The following is a 25,000-nucleotide window of genomic DNA, read 5'->3' as shown; positions in this document are numbered from 1 at the left end:
AAACTGGCATTTCTGCTCCCACGGGCCATTGTCACCTGCAACAAAAAACACACACACGCCGTCTGTTCTCCAGGGTTTCTCTCAGAGATACGCAGGGCACTTACGTAAGCCTGAACATAAATGGTCGGGCGGTCATACCAATAGTTTCAGGACTAGCAATTGCCTCCAATAAAGTGTCACGTACGTTTTACATAATCGAAGCTTTTATGACGCGATAAATGCTATATACGTTTATTATCCCGACCGGACTTCGACGCGTTCAGGAGAGGCGGTCCACGCTCAACAGTTTTTTTTTCCGCTGGCTTACCAGTGAACCATATCAGTGTGTTTTCCTTGTCAGTGGCATCTGATGTGCTCTTTATCGCCCCCACCAGGCCATCCATTTCCTTGAGGGCGGAAGCGTAGATGTCTCTCGTGTCTGAGAGATTTCCGGGACAAAGTGGGACATGCATGTGAGCCAGAGCAACATACAGGAGGAAAGGCCGCCCTCTCTCCCTAAACAGACATACACACACACACACACACACACACACACACACACACACACACAAACACAGCAACCTGACATGGAGCCACGGGTTGCTATATACAATTGTCCGCTATACATACCCAGGCATTTGTGCACTTTGTTTGCCCAGCTGCATCGCAGACTCTAAACATCACGGGGCTGATTCCTACCTGGCGCTGTGAAGGATCTTGACAGCTGCGGTCGTGTATCTCTCCGTCAGGCTCCACAGATCCACCGGCTGTTCCAGAATGGTCTGGTTCTCAAACAGGGGAAGCGCCACACCGGTGTAACACCCTCCGTGTTTCTGGCTGGGAAGAAGCGTCGCATCATTCCGACAGGTTTGTCTCATCGTTTGTACGGAGGTAATGCGGGAGACCCATCTAAAGAACTGTCTGGAATGTCTGGCCACCTGTCTGTGGACTCACCTGTCTGTCTTCAGACCCTGTTTACAGGAACGACACATTGGAAGGTCGTAGCCAGGGTGGTCAGTGCAGCCCATGTCATTACTGTAGGGAAGACCGAGGTAATAGTCAAAACCTGTAGTGTGCAAAAAACGCAAACACAGGAAAGTCCACATCAAAGGAATGGCTCACTGAACCTTGTTATCCTTGTTGTTGTTGTTGTCGTTGTTTGTTGAATTTCTGCGATAGCTTTACAGATGTTGAATAATCGTACAGGCAGTTCGTCGATGCAAAACAGTTTGTTTTAGTGCTGTAGAGTGTGACGGAGATGCCCCCTTCTACCCTCATGCCTTCTCGGGGTCATTAATACTATATCACTCCAGCATATATTTATGATGATAACAATAGCAGTATACACAACAGATTAGGAGGACAACACGGCCAAAAGACACATACGATGTGAATTTCATAAAATCCCTTTGAAGGCACTAACCTCTATGGACCGGGTTATACAGGCCTTTATGTCCCAGGTGCCATTTACCTGTAACCAAATAACTTAGTGTTACAATACACACCTAAGCCTATAGACCATTACTCGCGTTACGAAAAAGTCCCATTCAAATCCTGCATGTTTTCAGTTTAGACACATCACACTCCTACTCGTCTCTATACGTGAGTATGAAAGGAAACGTTATCTTAGATTTATCACGGGTACCGCTTCCTCGAAGAGGAACTGGTTCAATCCTCACTAGAGTTTTGCTGCTCTAGTGACCTTTTCCCTTGGGTACTTTTCCACTGTATTGAATTAACTTTGAGCCGTTTTAGTCGTTCCTCTCACTACTCAGTGTCTTTATTGTACAAACAGTAAGGTATGCATTAATCTAGGGCTAATCTTCTCAGCATTTGGACTGACTTCCAGCCGCCGGAATGATTTATTACAAACGCTGGCTTAAAGGCTCACCAATCATGGCGGTGTAATAACCTGCATTGTGCAGGAGCTCGGGGAAGGTGGTCTCATTGAGCGGCAGGCCGCCAACGGACCCGACGGCAAAGTTGTGGGTGACTCCATTGCGTAAGCCGTGTCTGCCCGTTAGTAGGGCAGCACGTGAGGGGGAACAGGTGGAGGCAGGAGAGTGGAAATCCGTGAACCTAAAAAAAATACCAGACACGACCAGACCTAATAAGACCTTTATAATAACAGAACTGTAGGGGTAACACTTATGCACAAAAACAGTTATAGCAACATCAACGAGATTGTGCACATGTGATGAACAGGTTATGGTGTAAACGAACTAAAACAAGTGTGACTGAAAGGGTGACAAATGCATTTATGAACCCTGCTTGTGACCTTTTGCCTTCTGCTGCCAATAAGTCCAGCCAGGGCGTGGGACTCGGGTTTCTCTCGGGTCGGTTGACCCCAAGGTCACCCCAACCTATATCATCTGCCAGGACAATGATAAAGTTTGGCCTCTTCCACGTTTTGAATTTGTCTCCATCTCCACGGTGACTGGTGATACGGTACACCAGTCCGGAGAACAGGGCACTGACCAGGAGCAGTAAGGTGAACTGTGCAGAAACCATTCTGGGAAGTCAGAGCCTGTGCCAAGTTCCTGAGAGGAGATTTGAGAAGGACATTAAACGTTGAATTACGCAGAATAAGAGACTTTAAATAACGCCTTAAAAATAAAACATTATGTAAACTTTACTCTGATGACTTTTTAATCTGTGGATCTATAAAGTTAAAAAAAAAAAAAAAAACCCTCTTTTGACACTGACCTTGCCGTTTTTTTAACGAAATGATCCTCACATGAACGGGGCTGGCTGGATTTAAATACAAAACTGGTCAAGGGACACCAGTAAATGACTTAATGCCCCCTTGTTTTGTTCTGGGGTTTTCTTTTTGACATTTATGAGACCTAAGTGGATCTATTCGGCCTCTGTTCATTCCCCTGAGTCCAGAACCCTGCAGCAATGTAAGTTACATAATACACTTTCTCAGACCCACTTAATACACGGGTCGTCTTATAAAACAACCAGCAGAGTTCCTCAAACAAACCTGCAGCTCACCATTCTGCGAATACAGCTCGGTGGGCAAGGCAGGTCATAGGCTTCTAGTCTAAGAGGGGCTGCGGCTAAGGCCTTTAAAAAGCGTTTACTGAAAGCCAATACCCTACCCCTCTAGGAGTGAACCCTACCCCTACGTAAACACACCACATTTGCCTGAGTGCAGTCCGTGGCTCCACAAATGATTTAAACGCCTGGCGCACAGCATAACCGAAGCAGACAGACAGACAGAAGACGTTCTTCACTGAAGTAACACCGGGTAAGATCTTTAATTCTTTCTTCATTGCCTTGCCGTAGATAGATGACGACGGCTTTGAAATCCAATGGAATTAAGCCGCTTGTAGAAAATATGAATCGGAACACGGGTAAAACGATAAATTCTGTATTTTTCGTGACGTGAACTTACAATATTGATGGCTTTGATGACAGCACGTATTTCTGACACAGTAATAATTATGTACAACTTCCCTCTCTATACTATATGGCGACAGTAAGTGAAAAGTTGACCGCATGTATCTTTACAGTTGAATTCCACGTGCCATTATTGTGGACTAAGCCGACTTAACACTTAACCACAAAATTCTTGACTTATTAAAGCTAACTGCAAGTGTACTTTTGAACTGGATTTACTTCTCTAACTATCACAAACATCTTAAGTAAAAGTTAATTTCATTAAAAACTATGCAGATACGGGAAATGAGAAAAATCAGAAATAACGAAAATGAAGAAAAAAAATCGTATCTTGTAAATACAACTGTAAAGATCAATTCAATATGTAAACGTCAATAAATAAATAAAACTAGTTGATGGGTAGCTGACTGACCATGCGCGCGAAATCAAAGCTGCACGTGAATAAATAATCTTAATTGTATAACTGATCTAGGCTAAAAATGTTTTTCTGCAAACTGCTCAATGTTCAACAATCCACATAAAACGTCTTCTCTCACATCTGCTCTTGTAATCTGCAATGTAACATCAGAACTGTAACATCTAACTAACTGCAGTAGCAAACTGCTGCATGTTCATTAGTACAGCCAAACAAAGCATGAGAAAACCTTTCAGTTCTTTCGCAGTCTCAAACTGTCAATCAACTTGCAATCTAGCACCGTGTAGAACTTTCCACCGAGAAAAACAACTACATAAGGGTTCGGGGTGGGCTATACTGCAACACCTAATGTCAAAAACACTCGACGAAAAACTTTCTTCAAGTTTACTCACATGTTTTCATATGTTTTTTGAACGCATGTTACGACTTAAACAATCTTAAGACCCATTAAGAAAAGTTTTACCTACCCTTCATCGTTTGCATTAAAGACGCACAAAAATGTTACAAATTCTGGATTGCCAAAGTACGCGCACGCAACGGTGATTTGGCGTGCGCTTACGTCAGGCTCGTGCTCTCAGTTAAAACCGCTCGGAGCACGACTATTCGTTTGCCGAAACCTTATGACAAGTCCGCAGTGAACAGAAATTCCGTAACTGTAGCAACGTTAGGACTTGGACGAGAAAAAACAAAATAAAGATGACAGTTACACACAAAGATTTGTTTTGGTTGATTACATTGTTAAATATCAGATTTATTAAGGATGCCCAAGGCACAACATGCTGGGACCTCTTTCCTTATATGTGTCTTTTACCCTTCACAGCTTCTCTTCAGTTTGCCATGGTGTTCTGTACATTCCGGGTGAAAAACATCTTGGGTCCCAAGGTGTACTCTGATGTTCCAGATGGAGGATGGGGTTGGGTAGTGGGAGTGGCCTTCTTCCTTGTGGAAGTTTTCACATATGGGGTCATCAAGAGTTTTGGTATTTTCCTTAATGACTTGATGAACGAGTTTGAGGAGACCAACAGCCGTGTATCATGGATAATCTCAATCTGTGTTTTTGTCATGACCTTCACAGGTATGGAACGCCATAGTATGAATGTCTCTGCCTGTAATGGTGATTCAAATGGCTTTACCGCTTTACACACTTATGCCGTTGATGAATTCCTTTACTTCTTCCTTTACATACACATAAAGCTATTAGCTAAGTTTTGTAAATTTTAAGACCTCCCTTGAAGCAGGAGACTGTTGTTTTTGTTCTGGAGGAAAGGTGGTGTGTATTTTCTTGAACATGAAAAATGATCAGCTGCTTTTAAGACTGCCACAATAACCTGTTTACTGTCCTGTTTCCTCAGCACCACTGTCAACTGTGATGAGCAATCGATTCGGTTTCCAGCTCGTTGTGATGCTTGGAGGATTCCTCATCTCCGTGGGAACCATCTCGTCTGCGTTCACCACCTCCATTTATCAGATGTACATCACTATTGGGATTGTGGCAGGTAACATGACTCGCTTACGCCAGTTCATATAACTTAAATGCAAAAGTAGTTAAATGAATGTCTGATTTGTGTCTATCACACATACTTCGGCGACCAGATGACCACAAGAAAAGGAGTTCAGAAATGTTCTGAATTGTTCTTGGACCCGTCTCTCTCTTCACAGGATTAGGCTACTGTTTGACCTTTCTTCCCACGGTCACCATCTTGTCTCAGTACTTCAGCCGGCGGCGTTCCCTGGTGACTTCCATGGCTTCCACAGGAGAGTCCTTCGCCATATTTGCATTTGCTCCAGGTAAGAACAGGCAACAAGATTCATGGCACGGCCTTGATAGGTGGTATCATCTAACCAATCACACCTCACATGCATGCATTTCACATCAGAGTAACCACAGCATTCCAGTGGTACAGTTTATAGTTCCTCCCAAAGTTTCTTCCTCCTATTTGCTTTATTTTAGGGAATTTTTTCTTTGCCGCAGTTGCCTTGGGCTTGCTTGCTGGTGGTTTAGGCACTGATTTCTGTAAAGCTGCTTTGAAACAATTTAATTATTAAAAAAGCCTTACACAAATAAATTTGAATTTGAATCTGAATTTGAATCTGAATTTACAGCATGTAACTTATTATGTGATTTCTCTGAAAAATATATCATGATACGGTCAACTTTTTTTTTTTTCTTCATTCCATACAAAAACGGTTTGGGTGTTAAAACCTCAGGCCTTGTTTTTTGAACACCCATCCCTCATTTTTCTTGCAGCATTCACTGCTCTAAAGGCTCATATCGGCTGGCGATATACTATGATGGTGATCGGAACCTTACAGGGAACCGTAATTGTCTGTGGGGCTCTGCTTCGGCCCATCGTCATCAGGCAGAAAGAAACTGAGCAGTTGGCGACTGTGGAAAAGGAGGCCAAAGACACGCCGTCTAAAGCTGGATTCCGGTGCTCAGGCAGCTCCGAAGACTCAGGCGTTCAGTCTATCGATGACCTGGAGCTGGGCCCTCAGGCCGATGCCCTGCAGGGGGAGGGCGTACATTCCAAGACACCTCCAAGCGATCAGGCCAAAGAGACGAAGGAAGCCAAGCCCAAACTACTTGACCTCACGGTGCTGAAGGAGGGCAGCTTCGTGTGTTACTCCGCGTTCGGCCTCTTTGCCACGCTGGCCTTTTTTGCCCCGCAGCTGTACGTGGTAGAGCTGAGTGCCAGCCTGGGCGTCGAGAGGGAGAAGGCCGCCTACATGCTGTCTGCCATGGCCATCTCTGAGATCTTTGGACGTCTCTCCGTCGGCTGGGTCATGAGCGGGGTACGCATAAGGAAGATATTCATCCTGCTGGGATGCGTGGTGCTGTTATGTGCCGTGCTGGTTGTCTTCACCCTTGTGCAGGGCTTCACAGGACTGGTCGTCTGCTGCGTCCTGTACGGTTTCCTGCTTGGCAGTGTGGCATCCACCCACATTCCGCTGCTGGCAGAAGATGACGTGGTTGGCATTAAGAGGATGCCCCTGGCCGTGGGCGTGTATGTCTGCATCCAGAGCTTTGCAGGACTTGGCGGCCCACCTTTGGGAGGTAAGAATGAGTTATGTTTTCTCCGCTTACTCACAGAATCATTTGTCTGGCTCTGTCCATTCACCTCTCAATTGGCATCGCAATCAAAGCTGTTTAACTCTCAATTCTTTACTCCCTCATGTGTGTTTCAGGTGTTTTAGTGGATATTACAAAGAATTACAGTGCTGCATTTTACTCCTGTGCCGCGGGAATGGGACTTGGAGCCATCTTTCTTGGACTGGTTCATCCAGCAAAGTCATGTCATTTTTGCTCAACGACTGCTCCTCAAACACAACAGAATAACCTCAATAATTACCTCCCTGGCAAAGACACACCCGAGGAATTCCTTGAAGTGGACATACCGGAGAATGGACAATGAAGTGCACTATTACTGTGTCCTTCAAGAGATCCAGAAACCTCTCAGGATCGTGACAGTAAAAAAAAATAGTTCTCAAAGAACTTGTTTTGTTAGATAAAGATCAAAGAACACAGAAACACTAACCATGTTTAGAAAACGGCATAGGAGTGGTCTCCCTCTAAACCCAAATGATGACAGCAAAGTAAAGATGATCGCATATTTTATATGACGTACGTTATCGCCTCTGATGGGCAAAGTAGATGGAAACTGTGACTGATATCATTGCAATAGCTTTAGTAGTTTGACTGTAGATTAGCAGGAGATTCCTTAAAAAGGAAAAATAGAGGGAGACGCTTCTAAACATCTCTAAGATGGAATTCAAATGTGAATGTATGGACTTCGATATCCTACATTGGATTACAGGTCTTACAGAAAGTCAAAATAGTCCTGTTTTCACATACTGAAAAAAAAAAGGATTTGGACAGATGATCAAGAGCAGTAGATGTGACATAGTTAGAGATATTTACTAATATGTGCTGATGGAGATATTTTGAGCTACTAAATAGTTTACTAATTCCATACTAAGCCAAGGTCTTCTTCAAGGCTGAAATTCTCTGAAGACAGAAAAGTGATTGTGCAGTTTTTTTTTGCTGTTGGTACCAAGAGGTAAAATATGCATTGAAATATCAAATATTCATAGCGTTAGCCTCTTGCCTGTTCCAGTGCTGCAGATATTTTTAGCCAATGTACCAAATGAAATAGGTCTTCTCATTTTATTTTTTTATTTTTATTTTATTTTTTTTTTTGGTCTACAGCAAAGCAGATTTTGGTATGAACTTTATGTCTTTTTTTCCGGACCAGTCTTGACCTTGTCAGTGTTGTTCCTTTTAAACAGTTCCATTCATCTGATCCAATGGCACTGGTTAGTGCTGCGTCACTCCCCGTGCATTTTAACTCCCTCCGTCAGAGCCGCACCGAAACGTATCACAAGAAAAAAAAAAACTGTGAAAGCTTTGCACAACCCATAAGTCTTGTTAGTGCTGCATGGGTAGCAGCTTACTGCCAGCTTCAATTTAAACAGTAACTGCCTCTTCAACCATCACTCAGGATAGTCAGTCAAGCTGTAAGTACAGGATCTCTGTGAATGGATCTTTTACACTGTGAATTCCATGGGCCAGATTCACTACACCTTTATGCATTTATTTAACATGACTTTCATGTGCATACACAGTGACATGAAGGACTGGTGTTTACTGACTCATCATTAGTGCGTGTAAGTGGTGTGGTTGTGTGCGTGTTTGAAAAGCTGTAGTGAACCTGGCCCGGTATCTTGACTTGAGCTCTGGTCAGTTTCACTGTGAACATGAGATCTGTAAGTTCTTAGTATTAATTCTGTTGAACTGTTCAGCACAGACCCTAGTCTTAACTTTGCCACGGGTTCAAGCAGTGAAAACTGTCTAAACTGATGCAGAATATTTCATCTACTCACTTTACACTTTACACTCACGTGAATACAGCTCATTCATTATAAATAACTTGAACTGGAGCACCTCTGCAAAGGAGCTGTTGTCTCAGAGAGTGTTTTTTTTTTTTTTTTTTTAATGAAATGATGTCTGTTGTTTAAAAAAAAAAAGAAAAAAGAAACGGTACATATATTTGTTGAAATTATTTTTATTTCGATTTTAAATAAAACAATCATATATTGAAATGAAAGTGTTTCTGCTGTCTTGAGAATAATTCACATTTACAGAGAATCATGTTCCCTTTTCTGATACAACACTGAATGAGTTTGTTACTGTCTTTGAATTAATTCTGTAGAGAATTCCAAATGTTCCATATGGAAAACCAAAAGGTAAACAAAGCAAGGTATAGAAAGTTCATCACTGATTTGATCCAAACCAGATTTTCCCAAAGTCAAACAAACACTTTGTCAGTGTGTGCTGTCATTTTTGGAGCATGATACACACATCTCTGAGAAATATGAATTAAAATAATTTAAGCCTCCAGCATGCTGATGCACTTACACAGCCACTGTTTGTACTCCAGAAAGGCTTCTGTGGGTTTAGCTGAGTGTCCTTCAGAGCTGCGGCCTCCATCCTCAATCCAGCCCAACAGAGCCTACAGGGGGCACTGCATGTTAACTACCGCACTGTGCAGCCTATTTATGACACCAGAATTTCCCCTGTGCTATGCTGTGCATTTCATCTCTCTCTCTCTCTCTCTCTCTCTCTCTCTCTCCCTCTCTGCTCCAATCCACCTGGATCAGCTAAACAAGGGCTTGGGCTACTTACCTGATCAGTTGAACGAGGTGATTTGGGCCAGGAGTTCTCAACTCTAATCTTTGGAACTCACAAAACAGTGGATTTTTGCCCTGGTCCAGAATTACCACACCTGATTCAACGTATCCACTGATTACTGCTACCCTTGCCTTGAGATAGGCATTCTGGTCCTGGACATGAACTAAAATGTGTGGTTTACTTGGTGTTCAGGTTTAGTGGATTTGAAGATCCTGAGTGTTCAAGATTCAGTGTTTAAGAGTCAGTGTTTCAGAGCTGAGCTGAGATCTTTCGTGTGGAGCTTCCAGGAATAGAATTGAAAAACACTGTTCTAAACCACAAGATAAACCACACTCACACTGAATGGTTCAACATACAACTACCAGGGTTTTTTTTTTGTGAGAGAGGCAGACTGTTTTATCTTGTCGGTTATGAGTCAGTTTCAAAGCATTTATGAAAACAACATTTAATACAAAAAAAAAACAACAATAACACCTGAAATACAGCATCAACAAACATTCTAGGAAATTCTTGAGCCCTTATCTTGCGTAACACAGTAATAACATTCAGGTTGAGCTGACAAGCCTTGGGCAAACTGAACACTGAGCGTCACATCATAAATCGTTAAGCGAGGCTTACCCCCTCAAAGACGTTCTTACCTCGTATCTGTCTGATATCTTGAAACCAACTGCGGTCTGCAGTTTGCGCAGACACACGGGGCAGAGGTCAGGCGGGCGTCGGTCAGACTCCTCCAAGTGATTGGAGCCTTGCATGACACACTGCAGCCACTGACAGTGTTTAATGCCAAATATGTGTCCGATCTCGTGAGTCAGAGTCTGTCGGCATAGCAGAGAGAAGGATGGAGACGGAAGAGTGCGTACTTTACAGAACGCATGGAGTTAGAGAACGCTTCAGTCAGGCGCTAAAGAGGTTAAAACTCTCAGCTGCCCGTCTTACAAGTAAGAGTGTAAGCAACTGAACTGAACTTCATTTTAAAGGACTTACATCAGACAAGGATATGGTTTACATCCAGATCAGAGTAACACACTTTAGTAAGGGACTAGTATAAAAGTGTGCTTACACAAATAGACAAAAAGTTACACAGTTTGCCTAGCTTCACTGGCATGAATACTTCACACTGACAGAGACCATGTATGAAACGATAACCAATGGCTAAATGTCAAGAAAACTTTGAAACCCATAGCTGTCCCACCTTACATGACCTGAACAGGAGAGTGCTGGTGATGGGCGGGGTGTAATAGTTTTGGAACACTGTGTAGTCGTCAGGATGCAGCTTCTTTGTACTCTTCAGTCGTCCTGGGTAACTCCTGCTGTAGAAGTTGTCATCGTACCTGGCAAAGCTAAAAACTCCCATTCCTACAACAGCCAAAGAACCGTAAAGAAACTAAAAGTCCTATTAACGCTTTTCACATTCAACAAAAAGTGCCACTCCACAGCAAGTATTGGTGTTGTGGACCTAGAAATGTAGCAGGGATGATGGTTTTATTTTTATTTTACTGTAGACTTGTGATGTGAGTGAGAGAGGCCTCAGGATTAAGTGCTGAATGCACAGACGGTAATTACATAATCCACCTTGAGTAGGAATCTGACCAGTGGAGAGCAGACCAGCTGACACCACTGGTTTAGTTCAAACTCACCTTCGTTGAGAGACGCCTGGCCAAACACAAAGTTCCAGGAGTCCCTGGGATACAGATCAATCATGGTGATCCCCACAATGCAAAAGGCATCTTTAGGTTTCTTCTTTTTCAAAAAGTTCAGCAAATCTCCTGTGAAAAGTACAGAAAATAAACTCTGCACAACACGGATGATAGCGGCACCAAAGCGTTGACCTACCTGTGGTATCCCCTTTCGTCTCAAAAATATCCACTGAGACAAGAAAACACAGTATAGCCTATAGAGGATACATGGAAAAAGTCTTGAAGCTAACCAGCATGAAGCTGAAGGTTGTACGTGTTGTTGTTCACTCGGAAGGTGCAACCTGTAGAAGCAACAGTCACTGTAGGAAGGAGTTTAACCGCGAGCCCGTGATAGAACGCCTGACAATACTGCCTCAGCCACTCAACGTACTGCTCCGTGATATCTTCACCCTCCCCAAACGAACCTGCGTGCAACAACAAAGAAAGGGGAAAGAAACAATGTACGAACACGAATGAGGGCAAAAAATATATTTTTCCCCTCGACTAGAGATGTGTAATATTGCGTATAGCTGTTGTTTGTTTATAAAACCGTTGAGTTGAAAAAAAAAAAACTAACAAAACGATCAAGCTCAGGTTGTGTTCTGTGGAGCCGCACATATTCACCGATGGTCTGCATGTAAATGGTTTTGTGACCCTTGCTAGGAGAACGGCGGTGTGGGTTGCTGAAAAAGCTTTGAAAGTCCTGAGGTGCTTCTGGGTGCGAGGGGATCCAATCAGAGTCTGAGTGCACCGTGACGGGATTGAAAAGCGCACTGCCAGGCTGCAGACCGTCCTCCAGGAGTTTCCTCTCTTCTTTGCTGTACTGTTTGTATTGTTCGATCAAATCTTTACGAGATGACACCAGCGCAGTGCGCAGTGTCTCCACCGGATGCTCAATCACCTGCATCTAAAACATGAACAAATTATTTTAATATTTTTAATAAAGGGTCAACAGCTTTTAAGCCTCGAGGCTTAATGTCTGCATTCACGTCAACAAATTCAACTAAAAAATTCTGCAAAATTCTTTAGGATTTAAGGTGTTTATGAAAGTTCACAACCAAAGTCGAAAATTATTCCACTGCGGACTTCAAGCGATGGCGTTGGGAAATAATCTGTTACCAATGACAGTCCGAGAGAAACAAATTCGCATCTAAACATTCGCAAAACATGAATGGCATTATATTAACATTATATTCATTATATTCACCTCAGCTATCTGCTGCGAGCTCGAAGCCGCGAGAAATACGAAAGAGTGGTGTTCTATAGGAATACAACTGTATGTCAATCTATAATTGAATTTCAACTCAAACGCAGCTCAAAACAGACACACTTCCAGGTCCTGATCCTTCCAACGTTAGAATAGTTTATTCAAAATAAAAGTCCTGATTTTACATGAGAAGCAACGTCAACACACAGACCAATACCATGTCTCAGAGGAATGCATTTGGAAAGAATACTTGACGAATAAAGGATTCTTTATTATTGTTATTATTATTATTATTTTGTAGGTATATTTAAGTTGTTTATTTGTTTACCGTGGATAACCAGGGCTGTACCTTTACGACAGAGAGTGGAACGTATAACAAATCTGTTTGGAGATTAGAAAAAATAAGGCATTGTCGTCTGTAAAGTATATATGTGTGTGTGAGTCGATAAAGTTTACAAGGATGAAAGATCGCCGCTGACTTACATTATTGTGGTACTAATGTATAATGATACAGATTATAGCTAATGTGAAACGTATAAAGGATGGTCATAACTGTTTAACAACATAGTAAGAAACAATCCAGGACAGCTGTTCACTCCTATGATTTTTCCAAATACACATTCTGAGGCCCCAGTTAGGAGAAAGCATCTCCAGAGCAAATTGGCCATATTACCAGTCTCCAAAAGTCTGCCAAAAGGCCACATGATTTTTCTTCAGGTTTACTGGAGTTTTTACTAAGGTCACACAAAAAAAGACTGTGTCAGAGCTGATAAGCTAACACTTCAACCCAAACATTTTGCATGGCTTGTATGATTCTTGGAAATAATTGACTGGGTTTTCTCTCCAGAAGTATCTCTGAAACCAACGGCAAAACCACACAGCTCATTTGACTCCTCGTCATCGCCAAAGGGGCTTTTCACCAAAGCAAAGAAATCAAATTTCCATGCTGTCTTTCTCTTTGACTGGGCTGACTTTGTGTTCCTGGATGCCTGTCACTCATTTATTTCGGGCGCTATTTGAGCTTCCCATAAACCCATTTGAAGACCACTCCCTAGGCCATTTCACACTGGTTGAGAGTTCAGGTTCTGTGATCATTATTCCGAGTTGTGTGTTTTTGTGGTTTGCCTATGGTTGCAGTTTCTGAATGGAAGCCACACTAGTTTTGTGAAATTCATTTAGTTGGGTCTGAGGTCAAAGAGGTGCAGATTCAGAATTTCCTGACATTGTCACTTGGGGTTTTAGTAAACCACCTTGTTGAATGTCCATCTACTTCCACGTGTGAGCTTAGACCCGACATCCCTGGTTCTCTTTTTTTTTTTTTTTATGTAGTTTCTCTTTGTTTGGCATATTCTATGATGTTCTATTCTATTCTGTAACATGAAACACTGTTCCTCTTGCCATGTAATATAATTTTGGGGTTTTTTTTTTTTGCCTTTGTGACTAATGTACACATGTATCTCAGGCGCTCTTCCGGTTGCCTCATGTGGCTTTAGAACCTCATGAATATGAAACAGATGTCTGTCAGACCTCTTTTATAACTGCTGCGTATGGCATGTTAGTGTTCAGCTTAGATGGGATTTACCTGTCGTGCTGCCTTTGTGTTTGTGAATGAATATGTTCAAACCCCTCTTTTCCATTGTGTGTCCAAAATACGACATCATGTCATGAAACATGTCAAAAAATGAAACCAGCACCAATAATTCAAACACGGAACGATCTGATTTTCATAGAAGAATCAAATTTAATGAGCAAAAACTTATACAAAATGATCTTTTAAAATATACAAATATATGGTAATTCAGAATAGTGGAAAAAATGTGAAATTTTGTAAAAAAAAAAAAAAAAAAATTTGATGAAGAGGTCCATACTGTCAAACCTCAGCAAAATCGAAAAATAATCTGAGTACAGCTGTCTAAAGGTGTACATTCTGTTACCACCACGACAATTACAATGTGATGTTGTCCTCAATATAAACACAGAAACAGAAGTGAGCACAAAACCAGAACGGTTAAGTCTACAATATTGCTTTGTTGTTTATGTTTGTATCCTCAAATTGTGCGAAAATGTTATGCTATCCACCATGGACAACTTGATTTTATTACTTAGCTATAAAAACGGCTGTTTTGTAAAAAGTCAACTGCCTCCTATATGAAAATAACATTGAAGATTTTGACAGTAAAAAAAAAAAATTGGCCCAACAGCAAACTCAATCTACTTTAAACACGTCAGCGAAGGAGCCAACAAGCCTGTTTTTCGTTTTTCTCTGAGGCCAACCAAAAAAACCCTTGGTTACGTGTTATGGGTAAAGTATGGAGTATAGCCATATAGCTGCCTGGACTGTTAAAGGCACACCATTTCATCGTGTTTGGCAAATGTATAGAACAGATACCCCCTACAGCTCACAGGGAAAACGGATTTAGCAAAAAAAAAACAAAACAAAAAACAAAAAAACAGGTGAGAAACACAGTGATAACCTGATTCTCAATTCCAAAGTAAATCATCTGTACAGAAATACATACAGGCTGCTGTTAAACAGGAAAAAAAAAACCAACCAAACATTAGATTTTCCCTTTTAATGTCAACTGATATAGCCACTGAAATCCAGACAAAGCTGGTACCTGAAAACTGCACTTAATCTGAACGCAAATGAAATGTTGGTTGATATGGTGGAGAAGTGGTTGGTAAGACATAGTTGAATTTGTTTTGTTTGACTAAGAAAAACCAGAAGCAATGTCTAATATGGAAACAAGACGATATGCAGTTGGAGATATGAATTCTTTGTATTCAGCAGCCCACTGCTGTTCAAGCAGCGGTGAAATGGTGTCACACAGTGGTCGTTTTGTATTTACAGCCCTGAGTTCAGTCAATAACTGAATCTGTGGTTGCTCACTGTGCTAGTAACCAAATCAAAAAAAACACAAAGCTGTGTCAGAAGGGTGCATAGAGGTGTTTGCTGACCATGACGGGCTGATTTCGGGATGCCGTACGAAGTCTCACAAACACACACACACACACACACACGCGCGCGCGCGCACACATGGAATGACAGTGTCTTGGCAATCAAGGCAAAATCTCAATCTACTTTAAACACGTCAGCGAAGGAGCTGACAAGCCTGTCAGGGAGTTCTCTCTGAGGCACATACTGGCATCGCTTACAGGTTTTCTTTTCACAAAGGCACAGTAAAAACGATGACGACAGATTCTCTTACCTATAACACATCTGTGGATTTCACAGGCTGCCCTGTTAGGTTTTCTGACTCTTGACTGAGTACTAAACCATCCAAAAGGACACTTAATGAGTATGTGTTTAAAAGAACAAACCAAAAAAAAAAAAACAAAAAAAGAAAAAAAAACAAAAAACAAAACCCTTTATAAAATAGAATGTTATTTAGGGTCACTTGGCATTGCTCATTGCAACATGAGCTGTTTAAGGTTGTCGTGTAAAATGGTGTCCTTAACGTCGCGGAAAACCAGTCGGATGTTCTCCGTGTTTATGGCAGTGGTGAAATGGTGATAGAGCGGTTTCTGCTGCTGCTCCCGGCGTTTGCCGCGGAAACACTCCACCAAGAACTTCTGAACGTCGGCTAGGTCGTGCGGCTCGCCGGTAAAATCGGGGAAGTAGTCATTGATGGAAACCGTCTTGACCTTCTCCTCTAACAGGTCCGTCTTGTTGAGGAAGAGGATGATGGAGACGTTGGCGAACACCCGGTTGTTGACGATGGTCTCGAAAATGTTGAGCGACTCCATGAGTCTGTTGGTTTGGCGGTCCTCCATCAGAACCTGGTCAAACTCGCTGGACGAGACGATGAAGAGGACCGAGGTCACGCAGTCGAAACACTGGAACCATTTCCGGCGCTCCGAACGCTGCCCTCCCACGTCCACGATCTTGAACGGGACGTTCTTGATCTCGAAGTCGTACTCGTGGATGCCTTTGGTTGGCCTCCGTGCCAGAAGGATGTCTTGCTGTGTGGGTAGGTAGTCCTGAGCAATCGAGAGAACAAAGAAATTAAGACAAACAAGGACTTTAAGTTACCTCATTAGAATAATGCCTTTAATGAAACATTTGCAAAACTACAATGTCACTAAAGAGGCAATTACAGTTAAAGACCAGGTGACATTTTTTTTTTAAGTGGGCTAACTGTAACAGAAAATAGGACCCTTTCAATGTTATTCATTTCTGCACTGGACAAACAAATATGTATGTATGTATGTGTATATATATATATATATATATAAAAAACATAAACATTTACCGGCTTCCCAATTTTATCCAGGTTGTCCAAGAAATATTTGACTGATTCACCCTGTGGGATAAAAAAAAACAAAAAACAACTGTTGAATTCTCATCAGACACAGCCACCGCACAATGACAACCTGCGTAACTAACAGCTAATTAACGATAACATGATTCCTGTCCTTTCACGGATAGTCGTGCAGGCCCCGGAGAGCCAAATTCCATTTAACAGAACAAAACCTGAAGTTTTTCCAATTCTGACACAGGTGTTGTGCATTGTATTACAGTTCAGTCCCACTGTGGCCCTTCTGAAACAGGAGGAGCCGAGACGCTGGTCATGTCTGAACAAGCAAGAGTCTGCAACGATGAGTACTTTAAACACAACACACAAGCTACGGTGCCCCTCTTACACCAGGTATCAAACTTCTGGTTTCTGTATTATTCCATTACGTCTTATTCCAAAGGAAAAAAAAAAACATTGAAGTGCAACTCTGCATTTGAAACAGTCTTTTTTTTTTTTTTTTTCCATTTGGCAATGTTAATCCTTTTCTCTGGCTTGACTGATCTAGCAATTACATAGCAAGGATAAGCAACAAATAAGACCTTTTTTTCCCCTCTAATTGAGATTTTCTTGTCAAGAGCAAACACATGTAATCTCTGAAAAAAATCTCTACTGCTCTGAGCCTGAAAGAGAGCAAGCAAGCGAGAGAGAGAGAGAGAGAGAGAGAGAGAGAGAGAGAGCGAACAAGCATGAGAAAGAGAGAGAGAGGGAGAAACAGAGAAGAAAAATAAAGTGCTGCTAACCACATGTAAAGGGTGTCGAATGCACCCTGCTGACGACAGTGTATGCCTTTCACATAAGACATGCCCTGGGGATAAAACACCAAACTTGAATGACGTAACTTTCTGACCTAGAACACAACACACCGTTTGCGTAAAACCATTCTAAACCAAAAGGAATTAGCAAAACGGTACTAGTTGGAGTACAGCGAAACAAACGACACAGGATGTGACATTTCACGAAGCTCCGCGTATTGGGAACTGGTTAAGAGTTCCAGGTGAAGAGGAAGAACTAACCAATATGTGAACAGTGCACTGACATCAACACCTACACCTGTAGCCCCCCCTCCCCCCAAACTGTAAGTAATAGGAAACACTACTGTTTACATGCACTTAAGTGTGGGCATGAACGTAAAGGCTTACTGCAAAAAAAAACGTGACGGGAAACACACTATCTGAATGGCGTCTTCGAAAGCTCCTTAGTTAGACATACGCATGTTTCAAAACAGGGGGCAACCACTGTCAGGTGATACCTGCTTATCTACGACTGGGAGCCAAAACCAATCGAACGACACGCTCATATTGCTGCACTTAGAGCTCAATAACCACCAGTGACAAACACTCATGTTTCTTCACAGGATTTAACAACTAAGAACTGTACACGATCTTATCGGAGCTTGGACTGGGGGGGGGGGGGGGGGGGCCGGAGAAAAAAAAGAAAAGAAAAACTCAGTCTTAAACACAAAGTAAAGACAGTAGGTTTTTGGATGAACAAACACAAACAGTGACAGGTGATAGCCCTGAAAAACCAGATCTACCAGGAACTGGTTCATTATACAGGAGCAGTTTATTTAAATTCTAATTAACAGGCAAATAGAGTCACATTTGAACATGTGAAACTATGCATGCGTCATTGTGTTTATCTGACGTGCACTTATATTGTATGCATGCTATGTATTTCTTTTTTCCCCCTTCTCCTGGCGTGTAAATATTTTTGCTCAAAACTTCCTGGGTCTGAGGGTACAGCACAGAGGATTTTTTTTTCAATCTTGTTCTCTTTGATATGAATCAATTTCCTTCTAAACTATTCCTACTTTGAACGTTTCAATATAAAACTGCTGTTTGGCGGCTCCTGAATCAGACTTACCAATTGGAATTCTCGCCGTCTGTCATAAGCATTCTGAATTCCACTGTCTTGCCATAGAGCACGGATGGAGGGGAGGTAATGTAAAAACACCTTGGTTTCCACCATTCCCTGGGCCATCATAGACGAACGCGTGTCGAAGCGCATCACTGTCTCTCCGTGCGTCTGGTTGGACGGATCTCCCCAGGGAATGTGCAGCTTTTCACGTGCGTCCACCAACACTCGTATACCTATGGTGCAGCCAAATAAATGGTAAAAACCTGAGACTGACAGCGTGACCGTTTTTATCTGAGCTGGAAATGAATACTACTAATATTTAATGTCGGCCCAGATAAACTTTTTAAGAAAAGGAATCTCGCTAGCCTCTTTGTGGGTTTAGGAGTCTGCACACATAGCCTATTCACGAAACTTCAGGCACGTGGTCTACATTTTAAACTGTATTTTCTAGATTAGGTGTAGTAGGGCATTTTGCTGTAACGACATTTTGGCGTTAGTTGTGACTGTGGTTCGCGAGTGCTCTGATTAAAATCCGAGACGAAACATGTGACGTATAAATAAACCACTTGACACAGATAACGCTAAAGTGTTACACGTTATTAAAGCGAAAAAACGGAAGGTGTGCAATATTGTCAATTCAACTCCATCAGACAAGTAAACTATCTTGTAATCTTGATTTTTGTACCACGAGAAGTATGAACTTAAACGAACTGTGTAATTCAGATTCGCAAATGTGACAGAATGTGACATGCGGACCAGGGCCTGAATTTAAAAAAACCCCCAACAAACAACCTTATTCAAATTAAGTTACCTAACTACAAGTGAAGCGAACTCAAGTGTGTCCACTGAACACGGTATGGTGAATTAAAAATTCTTTGTACAAATAACCTCGTGCTCAGAGGACCATGATGATATAGCCTACTGGTGAAACGCAAATGTGCTCTCCTCATGTTAGGGCGTTTCTCGCAGCAATATTGATGTAATGGCCCGAATCAAAAACGCATTAGCTAGCAAATGCTAGCAAACCACACAAGTTCCTGAGGCGTATCGCTAACTTTAAATGTCTACAAACTTATCAGATACGTTGGGGAGATGTCACACGACAAAACGTCTTGTGAAATCTTGATATCCATGACTTCATAGCATTACTTTATCGAAACAATGTTAACTTTAAAGCCATTTAAAAGTATCAGTATTCGTTTAACTTTCCCTTTCGATAATAAAACAAAATCTGGCCAACTAGCGTTAGCTACCTTTGATAACATTGCTGTAGATTGTAGCCCGGAACTCTTCTTTGGCCTGCTGATCGAAGTCCTGCCCATGAATGATGCGCATTTGTTTGAGGAACGTAGATTTGCCACTTTCTCCAGCACCCAGTAATAATATTTTCACGAGTTTTTCTACATAGGTTTTCTCCCGGGAAAGACATTTGTCGATCTCTTTAGATTTTCTAAGCTGTTCGGCTTCGTTACTTGAAAGGAGACAGGGTCGAAAACAAACAAATGCAGTCCGGGAGGGCAGGAAATCCGCCATCTTTGTAACAACTTCATGGATACATCATGCACGGGCGCTGCGCGCTCACAACTTTCAGAGATGGGCGGTATGATTGAACTGTCTGCTGCAGACGTTATAGTAAACCTGTTTGACAGGGTACCGAGAGACTGCTCTTTATCAATTTCCGCACCACAGCCCTGAGAATGCAGGGAAATGCGCATTTTACTGTAGTTTTGCACTGGCATACCATATTGACTTTAACGGGCCGGACATAGACTGAATAAAGTATATCCGTGGTGAGCGTGTGGTAGAAACATGTTGGAGAAACACGACTCTGTATGCATCACAAGGGAGGTCTCTCTTTTATATAAACATGTTTTAGCTTTAGGTACCCCAATACTTTCAGCGAAAGTAAGTTCTCCAAACACATTAGCACACAAAAACTCATAAAGCAAACGTACATGTAAAATAAATAAAGCCTCTGTAAGATCACACACCCACGCACAAGTAAAAGAGCAAACCGTAGGCTAGAACCTCTGAAACAGAAAGAAACTAAATCGGAATCAGAAATACCACAGTTTAAAAGTTCACGCTATACCGACACGAGCCCTCACATGAATGCTGTGTTCAGGTCGAACAAGGCAGAGATTAAAAATGTTAAATCAGAGATGTATAGTACAAACTTGAATTTGTCAAATGGATATCATTAGGTCAACATTGTCTAAAAGGAATGCTTTTCCATCTCTTCTCATAGACAGATCTTACTTTTCTCTTATGTTCGTCAGCTAAATAAGAAATCCTGCGTGTGGTAAATATAACTCATAACACCTCACCTACGTAAAACACAATAAGCTTCATGTGCTAATGGGCACTCTCCAAGTTGATATTCATTACTGATCATTTTATTGCTCATCAGCAAAACACTGGGTCTGTAAAACAAACGTCAAATGGCCAGAAATGTCTCATGTTCGGTTCAAATTTAAGATACGTGATATCTGTGTAAGGTCACACCCAGTCGACTACTTCAAAATGGTTCATGCAATCACTACGCGCGTCCTCCAGGTGTCTAGTCAGATGTGTGTTGATACAGGATGTAGTTATTCAAGCAGTGTCAATCTCGACAGCTCCCTGTAGTGGTTCGGTCAAGATCGCCATCTGCTGGAATCAGTACGTCATTGTGTAACTAGCTCATCGCCTCTGTTATTGTGGGATGTGACAGGTTGACTTGCTGCTCCAGAACCGTTCACTCATTGGCGGAGATGGCTATCCTCTTTGTGTGCATCAGTGCGATGATGATAAAGGATTAGACGCAACCGATACTTGAATCGCTCTTAACGTTCACCGGGGCAATCTTGTTTTTATTCTTTTTATTCCACGTTTTAACCTCGATAAGCAGCAAAAGAGAAAGAAGCAAACATGACTATCAGGAATGTGCGGGATCATGGTCAGCGGTACAGACCACGAATGGCATGCCTGAAAAAGGTGGGTTGAATGAAATTATCGGCAAAGCTGTCTACACCTACACCTTAGACTGAGCTCACATCTATAGCGTTTCCAATCGTGTGTTTGTTTATTTCTTTCGCAACGACTAATGAATTGGTCTGCTATAGCCTAGGATCGCCGTTACATGTTTGCCACATTGTCAGTGAAAAATTCAAATACTCTATCAGGTGTTAACAGATTGACTAACTTTCTTCTCTCAGGCCCAAATGAAGCTCATTGTATTGTTGAATCTCGTTATTACTTAATTAGTTTATCCACACATGGAGCAACTTGGTCTAATCTTCGCGAGTGATATCTATATCCCCTGTTATGAAGCAAATATTTAAGTTAAGGAAACGGCAATTTATCACGTTCACTGACAATTTTTAAATCGGTCTCTCTCGCTCTGTATTTTTATGTGTATACATTGCAAGACATGTGTAAGAGTGAAAAGACAGTTAAAAAAAAAGAAGCTTTGTGGCAGAATCGTATCTCACGTTTTAATGCGTGTCATCAGCTCTCACCAACTCTAATTGGTCAAATTGCCTTTTCTTGTATGTTTATCTGTATGTTTATCTCTTTGTCTTAAAAATTTATCGGCGATCTTACTCTTACCTCCCCCTCCCGCCCCCCCCGGCAACCCCAACTCCTATTCAATGTTATGAACCTTTGCCGATACTTGTCCATTGTGCCAAATGAAAACTCTCAACTATGGTATTCCACTCACCTACTCAACTATTGTGAGCCACGTAAGCTTACCTTTAGAAACAAGGTCAATATGTGCTGGAAGAATTAGCCCAGCTTTGCCATTAACCTCTTTGGTATAATTAAATCAGTCTTTAATCTTCATATCATTATGCTGTTTGATGTTTTATTTGGAAAACTTCTATTTCCAAAGCTAATTTGCATTCACCGGGGCTTAGGAGAAGGGTAATGATTCAAAGACTTAGTAAGAGCTTGCTGTGATCTGGACTTGGGTAGGTACACTATGACTCTCCAAACACTCTTCAAAAGCCAGAGACACTGACAAAGCAAGATCCTACTTCAAACAGCCAGAGAGAGAGAGAGAGCAACAAATCAATCACCAAGTGTATTTCAAAGGGGTCAAACATAGCCCCTTAACAGTGTGAAATGGCATTCAGGGGAGAGATCGGGATGGCTTTATAACAGAATGCCTTTTGTGACATTTGCAGTGTTCACCTGTGCCAGCTGGCCCCCCCTGATTGGCCAGTAAGAAACAGGGGATCTATCTAAGTATTTCTTGAATGCTGTTTATGAAGGCTTAGCTGAAATGTTTGTGCAAAAAAAAAATTCTCAGAAATAATAATTGTTCAAGATTTTAAGATTTATCATGTAACAGTAAGAGGCAATAAATGGGGGAAAAAAAGCAATTAACTTCCAAGGATTTATTGAAAACCAGCAGAACGGTTAACAGTAAGAGCAGAAGAAAAATTTGTTTTCTGTAAGAAGGTTTCATATACAAATCAGTGCCTCAAGTTAAATTCTCTCTCTTTCTGCTCCATCTTCTCTGTGTCAGGTGGAGGCTCTGGTCTTGGAGATGCAAGACCCTAAGACGGGAGTGAAATCTCAAACCCAGAGACTTGTCATCACCACAATCCCACATGCCATCACAGGTAAACACTTTTTTTTTTTAACCTAGAGATTTTATTCAGGTTCCTTCAAGGTGCATGCCTCTGACTAATTACAGCAGAAAACTCCACTCAAAGTAGCCCCACATGCAAAGAGCATGCGTGTATTTACCCGAGATTCCGTGTCACACGTCAGTGTCTCTGCTTTACATGGTCATGGTTATGTTTCATCATGCTACTTATAGGTCCTCCTCTTATGTAGGTCTAAAGCTGAAGATTCTATTGCCATGACAACCTCTGTGCAGCTGGCTGAGATAACTCCCTCCTCCAGGCTGTATGGTCTGGGGGAAGAGAGCTCTTGTAATCTCTGTTCTGTCTCACTGCTTCGTAACACTGGAGTGCTCAAGAGCTTGAGACAAAGGAAGACTTGTTTTTTTTTGTGTGTGTGTGTGTGTGTGTGTGTTGTCACATACACGTAGATACGCGTACAGAACAGATTACGACTCTGACAGACAGCATTTCTGTCAAATGATTGTCATTGCGTTCCAACCACCAACATAACAACAAACAACAAAGCAAACATAACTAATGCTATTATGCTCTAAGCGGAGTGGTTATTAGGTGTTAGTATGATCATGTGAGCGGTCATTCAGTCACACACGAGGCAGAAACAGGAGATATTTATGAATGATTTATTGACATCACATGACTCTGTGTGGTAGGTCCACAGAACCACCCGCTCCCCTCACTAATGAAGCTGCTCTGATTTGCTCCTGTGGAGTTCTGCTCTTTCGATTTCCAATTAAGTGAGATCTCCTCAGAAATGCACCACCGAGCACAGTCGTGACTTCACACTTTTAACAGGAGCAAACAACTCACATCTTCATTTAATTTTCAGTTATTATTTTCCATGCAGACATTAGAAGTTTTTCAAGGCATTGTAAAGTTTGGTGCAGAATACAATGCGTGATGCCAATGAGTTTACCATGTACCATATTTCCAAAACATATATAGTAAGTTATATATACAGGAAATTATTGCTACAAAAAATAGTTATGTTTGCTGACTAAATGCGTTCAGAAAAATATCCTGCAACATACTGACTTACTGTCTGTCTCATGAAACAGATCTAGAGTTTACAAAAGTTTAATAAATACATTTATTAACAGTATTTATATAAATATAACATTTTAGAAATTCATCTTAGAATATTGGAATATTGAATAAATATAGAATGTCTCGGTGGGGAGACGGATTTCCATTAGCATTTAAGAGGTATACGTATATGTGTTGTTTATATATATATATATATGTGTGTATATATATATATATATATATATATATATATATATATATATATATATATATAAACATACATACATATTAAAGGAAAATGTTGTTCTTAGGAAAGAATGAACTTCCAAACCAATGTATGACTTTCTATAGTCCCATTAACCTCTAATCTGAAAACTGTATCTTGTTCTCCATCAGCGTACGTGATTGCATAAGTCTCTCCGTCTCTGAGAAACGCTTCTGTTTGGTGACAGCCAGGGTAAAAATAGCTCAGATACCTGCATTGGCAGAGGCCAAATCACAATCAGCGGTAGCCTTGGTTCGCAGTCCGTCTCCCGCGCTGCCTCTTCTCTCTTTGTCTGACTCTGAAGCGTTGAATCAAACGCGTTCTGTGTGGGTAAGAGAGAAGTTTTTCAAGGCATTGTAAAGTTTGGTGCAGAATACAATGCGTGATGCCAATGAGTTTACCATGTACCATATTTCCAAAACATATATAGTAAGTTATATATACAGGAAATTATTGCTACAAAAAATAGTTATGTTTGCTGACTAAATGCGTTCAGAAAAATATCCTGCAACATACTGACTTACTGTCTGTCTCATGAAACAGATCTAG

At 41.5% G+C, this 25,000-nt stretch overlaps 5 protein-coding genes across 6 annotated transcripts in view; 2 read left to right on the top strand and 3 right to left on the bottom strand.

Moving 5' to 3' along the window:
- Positions 1 to 2,510, bottom strand: part of arsg (arylsulfatase G) — a 6,912-nt gene extending 4,402 nt beyond the window's left edge. Inside the window, exons 1-7 of the mRNA XM_030773858.1 lie at positions 2,258 to 2,510; positions 1,871 to 2,058; positions 1,403 to 1,450; positions 934 to 1,045; positions 679 to 816; positions 308 to 495; positions 1 to 35 (exon numbers count right to left, since the gene is read on the bottom strand). The exon at positions 1 to 35 is cut by the window's left edge and continues 46 nt beyond it. Coding sequence (XP_030629718.1) covers positions 1 to 35; positions 308 to 495; positions 679 to 816; positions 934 to 1,045; positions 1,403 to 1,450; positions 1,871 to 2,058; positions 2,258 to 2,490 — 942 coding nt within the window. The 5' untranslated portion in view covers positions 2,491 to 2,510. The remainder of the gene's footprint in view (positions 36 to 307; positions 496 to 678; positions 817 to 933; positions 1,046 to 1,402; positions 1,451 to 1,870; positions 2,059 to 2,257) is intronic.
- A 588-nt stretch (positions 2,511 to 3,098) lies between these two features.
- On the top strand, positions 3,099 to 8,192 carry slc16a6a (solute carrier family 16 member 6a). Its single transcript, XM_030773295.1, has 6 exons — positions 3,099 to 3,232; positions 4,620 to 4,874; positions 5,152 to 5,295; positions 5,459 to 5,587; positions 6,048 to 6,854; positions 6,986 to 8,192. Exons 2-6 carry the CDS (start codon positions 4,637 to 4,639, stop codon positions 7,210 to 7,212), a joined length of 1,545 nt encoding a protein of 514 aa, XP_030629155.1. The 5' UTR covers positions 3,099 to 3,232; positions 4,620 to 4,636; the 3' UTR covers positions 7,213 to 8,192.
- Positions 8,193 to 8,936: 744 nt separating this feature from the next.
- Positions 8,937 to 12,398, bottom strand: amz2 (archaelysin family metallopeptidase 2). Its single transcript, XM_030773557.1, has 7 exons — positions 12,372 to 12,398; positions 11,789 to 12,071; positions 11,416 to 11,589; positions 11,126 to 11,254; positions 10,681 to 10,844; positions 10,127 to 10,303; positions 8,937 to 9,309 (listed from the first exon to the last, which is right to left on the bottom strand). Exons 2-7 carry the CDS (start codon positions 12,069 to 12,071, stop codon positions 9,187 to 9,189), a joined length of 1,050 nt encoding a protein of 349 aa, XP_030629417.1. The 5' UTR covers positions 12,372 to 12,398; the 3' UTR covers positions 8,937 to 9,186.
- Positions 12,399 to 15,756: 3,358 nt separating this feature from the next.
- On the bottom strand, positions 15,757 to 20,074 carry gna13a (guanine nucleotide binding protein (G protein), alpha 13a). Of its 2 annotated transcripts, XM_030773556.1 has the most exons (4): positions 19,780 to 20,074; positions 18,533 to 18,759; positions 16,625 to 16,675; positions 15,757 to 16,352 (listed from the first exon to the last, which is right to left on the bottom strand). In XM_030773556.1, exons 1-4 carry the CDS (start codon positions 20,057 to 20,059, stop codon positions 15,780 to 15,782), a joined length of 1,131 nt encoding a protein of 376 aa, XP_030629416.1. In that variant the 5' UTR covers positions 20,060 to 20,074; the 3' UTR covers positions 15,757 to 15,779. The 2 variants fall into 2 exon arrangements, with proteins under 2 accessions (XP_030629416.1, XP_030629415.1); XM_030773555.1 differs by lacking the exon at positions 16,625 to 16,675 and having other exon boundaries at positions 19,780 to 20,059.
- Positions 20,075 to 21,436: 1,362 nt separating this feature from the next.
- Positions 21,437 to 25,000, top strand: part of rgs9b (regulator of G protein signaling 9b) — a 14,514-nt gene continuing 10,950 nt past the window's right edge. The window contains exons 1-2 of the mRNA XM_030773605.1: positions 21,437 to 21,502; positions 23,040 to 23,136. Of these exons, the coding sequence (XP_030629465.1) occupies positions 21,437 to 21,502; positions 23,040 to 23,136 (163 nt within the window). The remainder of the gene's footprint in view (positions 21,503 to 23,039; positions 23,137 to 25,000) is intronic.

Source organism: Chanos chanos, chromosome 5 (genome assembly GCF_902362185.1).
Source record: "Chanos chanos chromosome 5, fChaCha1.1, whole genome shotgun sequence".
NCBI lineage: Eukaryota > Metazoa > Chordata > Actinopteri > Gonorynchiformes > Chanidae > Chanos > Chanos chanos.
Note: the sequence above shows the minus strand (reverse complement) of the source record. Positions and strands in the feature narration are given on the sequence as shown.